This window comes from Hyperoodon ampullatus (genome assembly GCF_949752795.1).
Source record: "Hyperoodon ampullatus genome assembly, chromosome: 6".
In the NCBI taxonomy this organism is placed as follows: domain Eukaryota; kingdom Metazoa; phylum Chordata; class Mammalia; order Artiodactyla; family Ziphiidae; genus Hyperoodon; species Hyperoodon ampullatus.
The window spans coordinates 125,822,759-125,837,533 of record NC_136919.1 but is presented as its reverse complement, the minus strand read 5'-3'; the positions used below and the strand labels follow the sequence as shown (position 1 = coordinate 125,837,533).

Here is a 14,775-nt window from a genome sequence, read left to right as displayed (position 1 = left end):
GGAGGCTAAACAATACACTACTCAATAACGAGGTGATCACTGAAGAAATCAAAGAGGAAATTAAAAAATACCTAGAAACAAATGACAATGGAGACACGACGACCCAAAACCTATGGGACGCAGCAAAAGCAGTTCTAAGGGGGAAGTTTATAGCAATACAATCCCACCTTAAGAAACAGGAAACATTTCGAGTAAACAACCTGACCCTGCACCTAAAGCAATTAGAGAAAGAAGAACAAAAAACCCCCAAAGTTAGCAGAAGGAAAGAAATCATAAAGATCAGATCAGAAATAAATGAAAAAGAAATGAAGGAAACGATAGCAAAGATCAACCAAACTAAAAGCTGGTTCTTTGAGAAGATAAACAAAATTGACAAACCATTAGCCAGACTCATCAAGAAAAGAAGGGAGAAGACTCAAATCAGTAGAATTAGAAATGAAAAAGGAGAAGTAACAACTGACACTGCAGAAATACAAAAGATCATGAGAGATTACTATAAGCAACTCTATGCCAATAAAATGGACAACCTGGAAGAAATGGACAAATTCTTAGAAATGCACAACCTACCAAGACTGACTCAGGAAGAAATAGAAAATATGAATAGACCAATCACAAGCACTGAAATTGAAACTGTGATTAAAAATCTTCCATCAAACAAAAGCCCAGGACCAGATGGCTTCACAGGCGAATTCTATCAAACATTTAGAGAACAGCTAACACCCATCCTTCTCAAACTCTTCCAAACAATATCAGAGGAAGGAACACTCCCAAACTCATTCTACAAGGCCACCATCACCTTGATACCAAAACCAGGCAAGGATGTCACAAAGAAAGAAAACTACAGGCCAATATCACTGATGAACATAGATGCAAAAATCCTCAACAAAATACTAGCAAACAGAATCCAACAGCACATGAAAAGGATCATACACCATGATCAACTGGGGTTTATTCCAGGAATGCAAGGATTCTTCAGTATACGCAAATTAATCAATGTGATACACCATATTAACAAGTTGAAGGAGAAAAACCATATGATGATGTCAATAGATGCAGAGAAAGCTTTCGACAAAATTCAACACCCATTTATGATAAAAACCCTGCAGAAAGTAGGCATAGAGGGAACTTTCCTCAACATAATAAAGGCCATATATGACAAACCCACAGCCAACATTGTTCTCAATGGTGAAAAACTGAAACCATTTCCACTAAGATCAGGAACAAGACAAGGCTGCCCACTCTCACCACTCTTATTCAACCTAGTTTTGGAAGTTTTAGCCACAGCAATCAGAGAAGAAAAGGAAATAAAAGGAATCCAAATTGGAAAAGAAGAAGTAAAGCTGTCACTGTTTGCAGATGACATGATAATATACATAGAGAATCCTAAAGATGCTACCAGAAAACTACTAGAGCTAATCAATGAATTTGGTAAAGTAGCAGGATACAAAATTAATGCACAGAAATCTCTGGCATTCCTGTACACTAATGATGAAAAATCTGAAAATGAAATCAAGAAAACACTCCCATTTACCATTGCAACAAAAAGAATAAAATATCTAGGAATAAACCTACCTAAGGTGACAAAAGACCTTTATGCAGAAAATTATAAGACACTGATGAAAGAAATTAAAGATGATACAAATAGATGGAGAGATATACCATGCTCCTGGATTGGAAGAATCAATATTGTGAAAATGACTCTACTACCCAAAGCAATATACAGATTCAATGCAATCCCTATCAAACTACCACTGGCATTTTTCACAGAACTAGAACAAAAAATTTCAAAATTTGTTTGGGAAAACAAAAGACCCCGAATAGCCAAAGCAATCTTAAGAACGAAAAATGGAGCTGGAGGAATCAGGCTCCCTGACTTCAGACTATACTACAAAGCTACAGTAATTAAGACAGTGTGGTACTGGCATAAAAACAGAAAGATAGATCAGTGGATCAGGATAGAAAGCCCAGAGATAAACCCACGCACATATGGCCAACTTATCTTTGATAAAGGAGGCAGGAATGTACAGTGGAGAAAGGACAGCCTCTTCAATAAGTGGTGCTGGGAAAACTGGACAGGGACATGTAAAAGTATGAGATTAGATCATTCCCTAACACCATACACAAAAATAAGCTCAAAATGGATTAAAGACCTAAATGTAAGGCCAGAAACTATCAAACTCTTAGAGGAAAACATAGGTAGAACACTCTATGACATAAATCACAGCAAGATCCTTTTGGACCCACCTCCTAGAGAAATGGAACTAAAAACAAAGATAAACAAATGGGACCTAATGAAACTTCAAAGCTTTTGCACAGCAAAGGAAACCATAAACAAGACCAAAAGACAACCCTCAGAATGGGAGAAAATATTTGCAAATGAAGCAACTGACAAAGGATTAATCTCCAAAATTTATAAACAGCTCATGCAGCTCAATAGCAAAAAAACAAACAACCCAATCCAAAAACGGGCAGAAGACTTAAATAGGCATTTCTCCAAAGAAGATATACAGACTGCCAACAAACACATGAAAGAATGCTCAACATCATTAATCATTAGAGAAATGCAAATCAAAACTACAATGAGATATCACCTCACACCAGTCAGAATGGCCATCATCAAGAAATCTACAAACAATAAATGCTGGAGAGGGTGTGGAGAAAAGGGAACACTCTTGCACTGCTGGTGGGAATGTGAATTGGTACAGCCACTATGGAGAACAGTATGGAGGTTCCTTAAAAAACTAAAAATAGAACTACCATATGACCCAGCAATCCCACTACTAGGCATATACCCTGAGAAGACCATAATTCAAAAAGAGACATGTACCAAAATGTTCATTGCAGCTCTATTCACAATAGCCCGGAGCTGGAAACAACCTAAGTGTCCATCATCGGATGAATGGATAAAGAAGATGTGGCACATATATACAATGGAATATTACTCAGCCATAAAAAGGAACGAAACTGAGCTATTTGTAATGAGGTGGATAGACCTAGAGTCTGTCATACAGAGTGAAGTAAGTCAGAAAGAGAAAGACAAATACCGTATGCTAACACATATATATGGAATTAAAAAAAAAAAATGTCATGAAGAACCTAGGGGTAAAATCGGGAATAAAGACACAGACCTACTTGAGAACGGACTTGAGGATATGGGGAGGGTGAAGGGTAAGCTGTGACAAAGTGAGAGAGAGGCATGGACATATATACACTACCAAATGTAAGGTGGATAGATAGTGGGAAGCAGCCGCAGAGCACAGGGAGATCAGCTCAGTGCTTTGTGACCGCCTGGAGGGGTGGGATAGGGAGGGTGGGAGGGAGGGAGACGCAATAGGGAAGGGATGTGGGAACAGATGTGTATGTATGACTGATTCACTTTGTTATAAAGCAGAAACTAATAAAAAATAAATAAAAAAAAAAAAAGAAAGCAGGGGAGTTAGGCATACTGCCTATGAATACTAAGACTGTGATACCTGACGGGCACAGGTTCCTATCCCAATTCCACACTTCCTGAAAATGTGACCTCATCGAATTGTTTTATCTTTCTTTATCTGCTTTGTAAAGTCGTAAGGAGTAAGCGAAGCGATCCATGGGCAGTGGTTATAATCTGCCTTGCATACAATAATCAACTATGAACTGTAGAAATTACTGTTATGATGTATATCATGACTGCTTGTCAGTGATATTGTTGCATGCTGAAACCCCTCAAAATTGGTAGAACAGGCACACTCACTGCATAGGAGATAAGCAAAACCCAACAATTTCTCCAAATATCAGCACTATTCTGTTAGAAAAAAACAAACGTTTAAAAGCAGAAATGGAATTATAAACCATCAAGAAATTAGCTTTACAAGAAATATAACAAGTATGAGTTAAAAATGATCAAAATTATGTAAGAGATATAAAAGATACGAGTAAATGTAGATATTTAACATGCTTCTGGATAAAGACTATTATAAACACGTCAGTTCTTCTTAAGTTAATTTGTAGGTTTAAGGTAGTATGATCAAAATCCCAATAGGATTTAAGAAAAGAAAAAAGAAAAAAAATTACCCTAAACTGTACCTCTCAGAGAAAAAGAGAGCAAATAAGGAAAACAAATGAAAAAGAAGAGTGAAGGGGAAATGAGGGAAGAACCCTTCCAAGAATTAAATATATTCTAAACCCATAATTACAAGCACAACGGGGCCCTGGGCAACAGATGTGGACTCATCCTCCAGGACACACAGGCGTCTAGTCTCTCACAGGCAGCATAGCAGATCAGGGGCAGAAGAAACGTTGCAGGCATTAAGTGATGCTGGGACTCTGATTAGCTACTTGGCAATGATAAAGACTAAATAAAACACATTGGGTTCTCACCTCAAATCAAACCCCAAAATAACTTCCATATGGATCATCCTTAAATGATGACAGAGACAGAGAGATGTAGGGGAAAGGAACGAGAGGGAGAAAATAGGACCACAGAACCATAAGGCTGGCGCAGCACCCAGTGAAAGCGGGCGGGCAGGAGCCCGGCAGGACGACGACAGGGGCAAGGCTCACATGTTCCTCCCACAGCTTCTTCTCTCTCTCGTACGCCTCCTTCCTCCTACGTTCTAGCTGCTCCTTCAGCACAGCCGCACGGGCGCTCACCTGGGCCTGGAAATGAAGACAATCAGCACAGCTAGTGCCAGAAAGAAAGGTGTGGGGTTTGCCTGTCTGTTTTTCCAGGTCTATAAAAATATTTCCATATTAGCCAAAAAAGAAGTGGGTGTGTGTGGTTCCAGAACACAAACGTCAGCCGCATGCCCAGCACCTAAACGGGCTGCCAACACACAGCAACTGCTCAATAAGTATTTCTGGAATGAAAATAAATGCAGGCACAGTTAAATGGAAATAAAAATTTAAAAATTTACAACTATGACTATTATGCACAAACTTGTCTTCACAGAAATGGAGATAATGTTTTTCACTTTTAGGGTTTCCATTTTCTCTTCTTAAGATTACTTGTGTGATAGTTTCATGTATTTTTGCTGTGGCTTCATCAAATTGCTCTCCATAAATATGACATGAAGAGAGAAAAACGCTATTTTTCAGAAATGGAAAAGTGAGGGATAAAAGGGAAAGAAAAGTTAAGGCAAGAGAATAAGTTGGTTTACTACGAAAGACTTAAGAACACAACTTTCTATCTCGGGTTTCCATTTCCTCTAGGAAAACCTGTATCACTTCCAGTACATACCTTCAGCACTTCCACTTTCTTACGCCTCACATCAGCCTCCTCACTTCCTTCCTGTCCTTTGGAGCTGTCAGCTTCTTTCTACAAAATAAGTAGTGAGCAGACCACTTAGGATAGAACCACAAACTCACTGTAGACTTCACATGAATAAACTAACATCTAAAAATGAAAAATGGCAAGTCGTTCACAGCTGCAACTGAACGCTCCACAACCGTCAACTCCTATGGACACTGAGAAAAAAGACAGAAACAGAAGGATATAAAATGGACCATTTTATATGCCCATGGGTACCACTCACACTTTCCTCTCAGAATCCCCCTGGAACAAAAGGTCTTATCAATTTTAAGTCATATAAATAAGATATACTGTATCATTATGTATAGTTTTCTGGTCTTTGACTTTCACTGTTTTCATCAGACTTTATTTTGTGTTAGTGGCACATAATCTCAGTGTATTATAATGTCATTCAATTACTTTTTGAAAAAGAGATTTTCAACCTGCCTTTTCACCACGAAGCTTGGCTCTAATCTGTTGGCGCTCATTGAAATTCTGCAGTCTTATTTGTCTCAGCCTTGCCAGATAAACCTACAAAGAGAAAAAACCCGCAACATTTTAATTTAAAAGAAAAACTACCGTTTTCATTGCTAAAATGTTTTTTATTTAAAGAAAGGTGTTAATGTGAATATAAGAAATAAAAGTTTTGAAATCTGGTTAATGGCAATGTAATATTAGCTTTCAAGTGTTTAATCTAGATCAATTTGTTTCTGAAAAGAAAAACAACACAATAACAAATTTTTAATTTTATCAAAAGAAAAGAAATTGAACTCAGAATTCTGAATAACAGTTATGGGGCAAAATTATGACACAGTATGTCAGTCAAAATATATTAACAGGTCCCTACAGACCTAAAGATCGTCCAGTCATTGTTAGGAATTTAAACCATGCAGGAAAGGAAGGCAATCAACTCAAAGTGACGGCGTGAGGCAGCGAGCATGCAGGAGGCGTACCTCTTCCTCTTTGCTTCTTGGCTTCCCTCCTCGTGAAGAGCTGCGCCTGCCTTCGCACAGAGCTGCCAGGTTGTGCAGGGTGCCCTGTGCATCATTTAATGTACTAAGGTTAAAGAACGACTAAGGCTACAGCAGCATCTTACCTAGGGACCGGCGCCACTACTTCTGGTGGCAAATACTGATCATGTCTAAATGATTAGCTGATAAACTGATAAAAGACGCTGGCATTCTCCTTTGGCGATTTAACCAACACATTCAGTGAGAACAGAAAGAAGCAATTAAACCCCATATGTAATTATTCAAATAGAGAACAGCTACCTTTTTATTAGCCATTTAAGTCAACAGGTTTTTAAAAACTGCTTTGGAGGTTAGCTAAACCTCAAATCAAGATCTTCCTCTACAAAGGCCCATCATTTCTACATGTTCGCTTACATAGTAAATACACGCACACACAAACACACACGCACACGACAGGGAATAACATGAGCTCCAACTCCCTGCACTCGGGCACGCCCTGGTCCTGGACTGCAAATGACCCGCCCAACCACACGCCGACTAACATGGTTTATCACAAGCATGGAATGATCTCATTAGAAATTACTCATAGTTACCCACTTTCTCTTTCTGCGGCACCAGCTGTGGTTCAAGAGCCTCCCAACTGAAAAATCCTCGTCCCACTTCCCCTTCTCACGTCTTTCTGTCGGCTTGCCGAATACATACTTTTTATACTTCCCTGCTTTTACCTGCTTCCCATTTATTTTTAAATCTGCTACACTCTGTGTTCTGATCCCACTGTGACTCTGAAAATCTTTCAAGGCTACCAATGCCCTCCAAGTTCGTAATTCAAACGGACCCTTTTGAGCAAATTTTGCAATGAACATTTCCATTGGAAATTAGTTTTCATTGAATCCATTTAGCTTATGTCAGTATTTTTTTCTCTTGTAAGAATCATATATGTTCACTGTTGAAAACGTATGAAACAAAGAAAATACAAATCATTCGTAATTCTACCATCTGAGAAACTTACAGTTTCAGTGTTCTCCTCCAGATTTCCTTCTATGCCTATGTAGGAATTCAACCATTTTAGTTTGAAATATTATAGATAACAACAGAAAGGTGAGAAGTAATGTACAGGGAGGTCCCATGTACCCTTCACCCACCCTCTCCCAGCTGTATCGTCCTGCATAACTGTGGTACCTATCCACACTGGGAAGCTGGCACTGCACGAACCAGAGACTTCACCAGTTACAAGCGCTCACGTTTCTGTATCTGCATCAGTACAATTTTATCACATGCATAGCATTATGTGACCACCATCAAATCAAGATACTTAACTGTACCATTACTATGTCACTTGATAGCCACATTCACTGCTCCCATCTCTGCCCGTCAACTACCAATCTGTTCTCCACATCTACAATTATATTTCACAAGTTCTATATATATGTATGGAATCGCACAGTATGCATCCTTCTGAGGTTGACTGTTTTCACTTGGTATTACTTCCTCGCAGTCCATCCAAGACACTGGACGCATGACTGAATGGCCTGTTCCATCTCAGTGCTGAGCAGCAGACTGTGGTATGGAAGTACCACAATTTGTTCACTCATTCACCCTCTGAAGGACATTGGGGTTTCACAGTTTTGGCTATTAAGAACAAAGTTGCTAAGAACATGCATGTAATAAGTTTCTTAGTGAAAATAAGTTTTCTCTTCTCTGGGACAAATGCCCAAGAGCAGCATTACCTGCTCTTGGTGTGACAGATCCATTTGTAGTTTTAAAGGGGACTGCCAAACAGTTTTGCAAAGTGGCTGTATCATTTAACATCGCTACTAGCAATGCTATGGTCACCCACTTTTTCCACATGCTCACCAGCATTTGGTTTCATCACAATTTTTATTTGCGCCATTCTGATGGATGGGTGGTGATATACTATTGCGGTTTTAATTTGCATTCCCCAAATGGCTAGTGATGTTGAACATCTTTTCATGTGTTTATCTGCCATCTGTGTCTGTGTCTGCCATTCATCCTCTTCAATGAAGTGTTTAGACTGTCTTTTGCCCATTTTCTAACTGGACTCTTCGTATTTTTAATGTTGAGTTTTGGTGAGTTTTTATATGTTCTAGATACAAGTCCTTGGTTAAACACAGGGTTTACAAATATTTTCCCCCAATCTGTAACTTGTATATTCTTCCTCTTAAGAGTCTTTTGTAGAGCAAAAGTTTTAAATTCTCATGAAGTCCAATTTATCAAGTTTTTCTTTTATGGATTGTGCTTTTGGTGTTAAGTCTAAGCACTATTCGTCTAGTCCTAGGTCTTGAAATTTTCTTCTTTTTCTCTAAGTTTTACAATTTTATGTTTTACATTAGAGTGCATGATCTGTATTGAGTTACTTATTTTAGGAGTGAGGTTTAGGTCAAGGTTCATATTTTTGCCTACAGATGGATGTCCAATTTCTCCAGCACTAATACTGAAAAGGCAATCCCTCCTCCACTGAACCGCTTTTGCTTCTTTATCAAGAATTAGCAGGGCATATTGGTGTGAATTTACTTCTGGGTTCCTCACACTGCTCCACTGACCTATGTGCCCATCCTTCCACTAGCACTATATGGCTTCGATCACTGCAGCTACAAGCAAGCTGTGACACCAGGAAGAGTCATTCTTCCCACTTCAGTCTTCTTCAGAATTGTCTGGCTATTTTAAGGCCTTTCTCTGTCTATATAAATTTTAGAATAAGCTTGTCTATAAAAAATGTTTCTGAGGTTTTACTAAGAATTACAATTATTAGTAAAACAATTTAAGAATACTTGCCATTTTCATTACCTTGAGTCTTCCAATTAATGAACATGGTATGATTCTCCAAATATTTAAATCTTCAATTTCATCAAGATTTTGTCATTTTAATTGCACAAATCCTGCATGTTTTATTATACTTTTTTTTCATTTTCTTTGGAGCAACTGTAAATGGTATTGTTTTTTAAAATGTTTCCACTTGTTCATTGTCAACGTATAGAAATCAGTTGATTTTTGTGAAGTGACCTTATACTTTTATAACTATAATAAATTCATTTTTTAGTTCTAGGAGTGTTTTGGTAGAGTCCTTCAGATATTCTATGCAGATAATCATGTCAACTGGAAATAGCAATAGTTTCATTCCTTCTTTTCAAATCTGTATGCCTTTTCTTTCTTTTTCTTTCCTTACTGGAGTAACCAAAACTGCCAGCAGTATGTTGATTAACAGTGGTGAGAGCTAACTTCCTTGTCCTTTTCCAGACAGCAGAGGGAGAGCATTCAGTCCTCTACCTGTAAGTATTAAGTTAGGTGTAAGTTTATAGATGCCTATTATGAGGTTGAGGACATTCCTCTTGCTTTCTACTTACTGATAGTTTTTATTTATTATGATGTTGAATTCTGTCAAAACATTTTCTGCATCCATTGTTATGATCACATGATTTTTCTTCTTTAGCCTGTTGATATGGTGGATCTCATTGATTTTCTAATACCGAAACAGACTTGGGTTTCCCGACTAAATCCCACTTGGTTGTGGTTGGATTCAATTTGCTAAAATTTGTTGAGAATTTGTGCATTTAAGTTAATGAGATATTAGTCTGTGGTTTTCTTTTTTGTGCTGTATTTATACAGTTTTGGTATTATGGTAATACAGGCCTCAAAATGAGTTGGGAAGTGTTCCTTCTGCTCTGACAGCCTGAAAGAGACGGTATCATTTTATCAAAAATTGCTGTTAATGCTTTCTGTGTTTGGTAGAATACTCCAGTGAAACCACTTAGGCCTGGAGATTTACTTCTTGTCAGTTTCACACCTTTTTTTTTTTTTTTTTTTTTTTTTTTGCGGTACGCGGGCCTCTCTCACTGTCGTGGCCTCTCCCGTTGCGGAGCACAGGCTCTGGACGCGCAGGCTCAGCGGCCATGGCTCACGGGCCCAGTCGCTCCGCGGCATGTGGGATCCTCCTGGACCGGGGCATGAACCCGTGTCCCCTGCATCGGCAGGCGGACTCTCAACCACTGCACCACCAGGGAAGCCCCTCTTGTCAGTTTTTAATCAAAAGTTCAATTTAAAAAATAGTTATAGGGCTATTTATCTATTTCAATTTGGCTAAGTTCTGGTAGCTCGTGGTTTTCAAATAGTTGGTGCATTTCTTCTAGGCTGTTTAACTTATGAGTGTAAAGTTGTCATCTTTTTACTCACTAGAAGATCTGTAGTGATATGTTTCATTCCTGATATTGGTGATTTGTGTCATCTCTTTATTTTTATCAATCTTGCTAGAGAATTATCAATTTCATTCATTTTTTTCTAAGAACCAATTTTTTGTTTCATTACATTTCTCAGAAGTGTTCCTGTTTTCAATTTCACTGACTTCTACTCTTAATGATTTCCCTCATTCTGCTTGCTTTGGGTCTATCTTGCTCTTCTTTTTCTAGCATCTTCAGGTAGGAAATTAGACTACTGATTTGAGACTTTTCTCCTTTTCTAATATAAGCCTTTAGTGCTATAAATTTCCCTCACAGCAGTGCTTTAGCTGCATCTCACTTATTTTGATATGTGATGTATTTTCATTCATTCTTTGTATTTTTAGCTTTCCTTTTAGATTTCCTCTTTGTCTCTGTATTATTTAGAAGTATTTTTAACTTTCAAGTGTTTGTAGATTTTCTTGTTATCTTTCTATGATTGATTTCTAGTTTGATTCCATTACGTTCAAAGAATATATGTCATATAACTTTAATTCTTCTGAATTAGTTAAGATTTGTTTTATGATCCAGCATATGGTCTATCTTGGTGAATGGTCCATGGGCACTTGAAAAAATAATGTATTCTGCTATTGTTGGATAGGATGTAAATTAGATCTTGGTGGCCTGTGGTGGTGTTTAGCTATTCTATACCCTTGCTCATTTCTGACTAGCAGTTCTATCAATCACTGAGGATGTATTCAAGTCCCCAACTATACTTGTGGATTTATTTCTCCTTTCAGCCCTATTAGTTTTATATATTTTGAAGTTTGGTTGTTTGGTATAGACCCATTAAGGACTGCGATAACTTCTTATTGGACTGATTCTTTTGTTATTATGTGATGTCTCTCTTTCTCCCTAGTAATTCTGTTTGCTACATTAACAATAAATTCTTTTAGCTTATTTCGTTTGAGAACATCTTTATTTCCCCTTCATTCCTGAAGGATGGTTTCATCAAATATAGGATTCAGGGTTGACAGTTCTTTTCTTTCAGCACTTGAAAAGTTTTATGCCACTTCTTTCTGGACTCCACGGTTTCAGATGAGAAATTTGGTGTTGTTCCAATTGGTAGTCCTTTATACCTAATGTGTCATTTCTCTCTGGCTATTTTAAGGTTTGTTTTGTCTTTTACTTTCAGAAGTTTAATATTCCTAGATGAAGATTTCTTTAAGTGTATCCTATTTCGGGGTTTGCTCAGCTTCTTGAAGCTTTAAATTTATGTCTTTCACCAAATGTGGAAAGTTTTCAGCTATTATTTCTTCAAATACTTTTCCAAGTCCCATGGTCTTTCTCTTATCCTTTGGGCTCCAATGATACAAATGTTAAATCTTTTGTTATTGTCCCAGAAATCCTTAAGACTCTGATAATTTTTTTCAGTCTTTTTTCTGTTGATCAGATGGAGTAAATTCAACTGATCTGCCTTCAAGTTCAGTGATTATATCTCTATCAGCTCCACTTTACTACTGATTCTACCCAGTGAATTTTAAATTTTGGTTATTATATTTTCCAATTATATAACCGCCATTTGGTTCTTTTTATAACTTCTAATCCTTCACTGAGATTTCCCCCTGGAACAATACAGAAGTCATTTTTTAGCACCTAGGGTTTCTGCACTGCAACACGCTCTACGATAAGACCAGTACAGTTGACCCTTAAACAATACGGATTTGAACTGTGAGGTCCATGTATACTCAGATGTTTTTCAATAGCAAACATACTACAGTCCTACACGATCTGCGGTTGTTGAATCCATGGATGCAGAGCTGCAGACATGACTTGGAGGAACCATGTACACGGAGGGTAGGCGGAGGGTAGGCTTAAGTTATATGCAGATTTTCAACAGCAAGGCAGGTTGGTGCCCTCATCCCCGCATTGTTCAAGATTCAACTGTATATTAAGCTTCCACAGAGTTACCTGGGATTGCTGCAAAGACTAATAGAGAGCCTCATGGGTTGAACTGTGTTCCCCCAGAATTCATATGCTTAAGTTCTAACCCCTAGTACCTCAGAATGTGACCTTAGTTGAAGACAAGATCTTTATCAAGTTAAAAGAGATCATGAGGGTGGGCTCTAATCCAGTATAACTGGTGTCCTTAGAAAAAAGGGGAAATTTGGAGACACACACCCGTACAGGTAGAACACCATGTAAAATGAAGGGAGAGGCTGGGGTGATGACTCTACACGTCAAGGAATGCTAAAGATAGCCAGGCAACCACCAGAAGACAGGGAGCAGATTCTTCTCACAGCCCTCAGAAGGAACAAACCCTGCTGACATGCTGATCTCGGACTTCTACCCTCCAGACTGTGAGGTAATAAATTTCTGTTGTGTAAGACATTTAGATTGTGGAATTTTTTTACAGCAGCTCTAGTAGACTAATACAGACATAATGCACATAAATTGTTAAACATAATGTCTGGCATAGTAAGCTTTCAATAAATAGTTGTCATTTATTACTTAATTTTTGGTTTAATTGTCTATCTCCTTCACTGCCTAAGTTCTCTTGCTGGCACAGAACCTAATATATTAGTCAATAAATGTTTGTGTAATACTAAAAAAATGAGTGAAAGAATGAATTAAATATTTAACACTTCACTGCACATTTTAAAGGCATTTTTCCATTAATGTAAATAAATAAGGAATGATTTAAGATGAGGCAGTAAGACAATAACATTTCTCAAGGTAAATAATACTGCTTCATCATTTTTTATAAAATTCATAAGTGTTCTGTTAAATCATTCAACAAAAGAAAACAGATAGCCAAGAAAATTCTTGTATATGTGTACCAGGAGACATGTACAAGAATATTCAAAGCAGAAACTAGATCCAACCTAAATACCTACTGTCAGGTGAATTAACTGTGGTATATTCATACAACAGAATATTATACAGCTAAACCCAACTATGTAAATGAATCTTAGAAAAATAATGACGAATGAAAAAAAGCAAGTTCCAATCTATATACAGTACGATGTAATTTTTATAATGCTCAAAAATAGGCAAAACAGAACAAGACATCATTCAGACACATATACGTAAGTGGAAAAAGCATTTTAAAAAATCCATAGGAATGATATATCCAAAATTCAAGATAATGGACACCTCTGGGAGAAGACAGAGGCACAGTCAGGACAGGGGTTGACAAACTATGGTTCAGGGGCCAAATTCAGCCCACCACCTGTTTTTTTATGTTTCATAAGCTAAGAATGGTTTTGCACATTTTTAAATGGTCAAAAAAATGAAGAGAGTATTTCATGACCACATAAAAATGATATGATATCCAGATTTCAGTCCCTAAGTATTATTGAAACTCAGCCATGCTCACTCATTTACACAGTGTCTATCGTTACTACTTTGCTACAATGCAGAGTTACTAGTTATGACAGAGATCTTATGGTTTGAAAAGACTAAGATATTTACAATCTGGCCCTTTACAGAAAAACACCCACCAATCCCTAGATTAGAGAACAGTACACAGATAGAGCTTAGTGTTCTACCTGCTGGGTATGTTATCTTGCTTGATAACTTACATATATATATTACATATATGCTTTTTTTTATGGACCAAAAATTATATTTTACAAGGACAATAAGGGAATCATTTTTTTAAAGAACTAAAAAAATAATCTTCTCAAAATGAACAACTTAGTGTTGAAGAACTCTACAAGAGTCAGCAAACTACAATCCTCAGGTCAAACCTGGACAGCTGCCTGATGGTGAAGATAAGGTGTTTGTTTTTTTAAACATCTTTATTGGAGTATAATTGCTTTACAATGGTTAGTTTTTGCTTTATAACAAAGTGAATCAGCTATACATATACATATATCTCCATATCTCCTCTCTCTTGTGTCTCCCACCACCCTCCCAATCCCACCCCTCTAGGTGGCCACAAAGCACCAAGCTGATCTCCCTGTGCTATGTGGCTGCTTCCGACTAGCTATCTGTTTTACATTTGGTAGTATATATAAGTCCAGGCCACTCTCTCACTTCGACCCAGCTTCCCCTCCCCGCCCCATGGTGTCCTCAAATCCACTCTCTATGTCTCCGTCTTTATTCCTGTCCTGTCCCTAGGTTCTACAGAAACTTTTTTTTTCCTGTTTTTAGATTCCATATATATGTGCTAGCATATGGTATTTGTTTTTCTCTTTCTGACTTATTTCACTCTGCATGACAGACTCTAGGTCCATCCACCTCACTACAAATAACTCAATTTTGTTTCTTTTTATGGCTGAGTTATATTGCATTGTATATACATGCCACATCTTCTTTATCCATTCATCTGTCAATGGACACTTAGGTTCATTCCATGCTC

At 37.6% G+C, this 14,775-nt stretch overlaps 1 protein-coding gene across 1 annotated transcript in view; it reads right to left on the bottom strand.

The window, feature by feature from the left end:
- NEK1 (NIMA related kinase 1) overlaps nucleotides 1-14,775 on the bottom strand; it is a 150,372-nt gene that overhangs the window by 24,128 nt on the left and 111,469 nt on the right. Inside the window, exons 19-22 of the mRNA XM_079705795.1 lie at nucleotides 6,223-6,306; nucleotides 5,713-5,800; nucleotides 5,219-5,292; nucleotides 4,543-4,638 (exon numbers count right to left, since the gene is read on the bottom strand). Of these exons, the coding sequence (XP_079561921.1) occupies nucleotides 4,543-4,638; nucleotides 5,219-5,292; nucleotides 5,713-5,800; nucleotides 6,223-6,306 (342 nt within the window). The remainder of the gene's footprint in view (nucleotides 1-4,542; nucleotides 4,639-5,218; nucleotides 5,293-5,712; nucleotides 5,801-6,222; nucleotides 6,307-14,775) is intronic.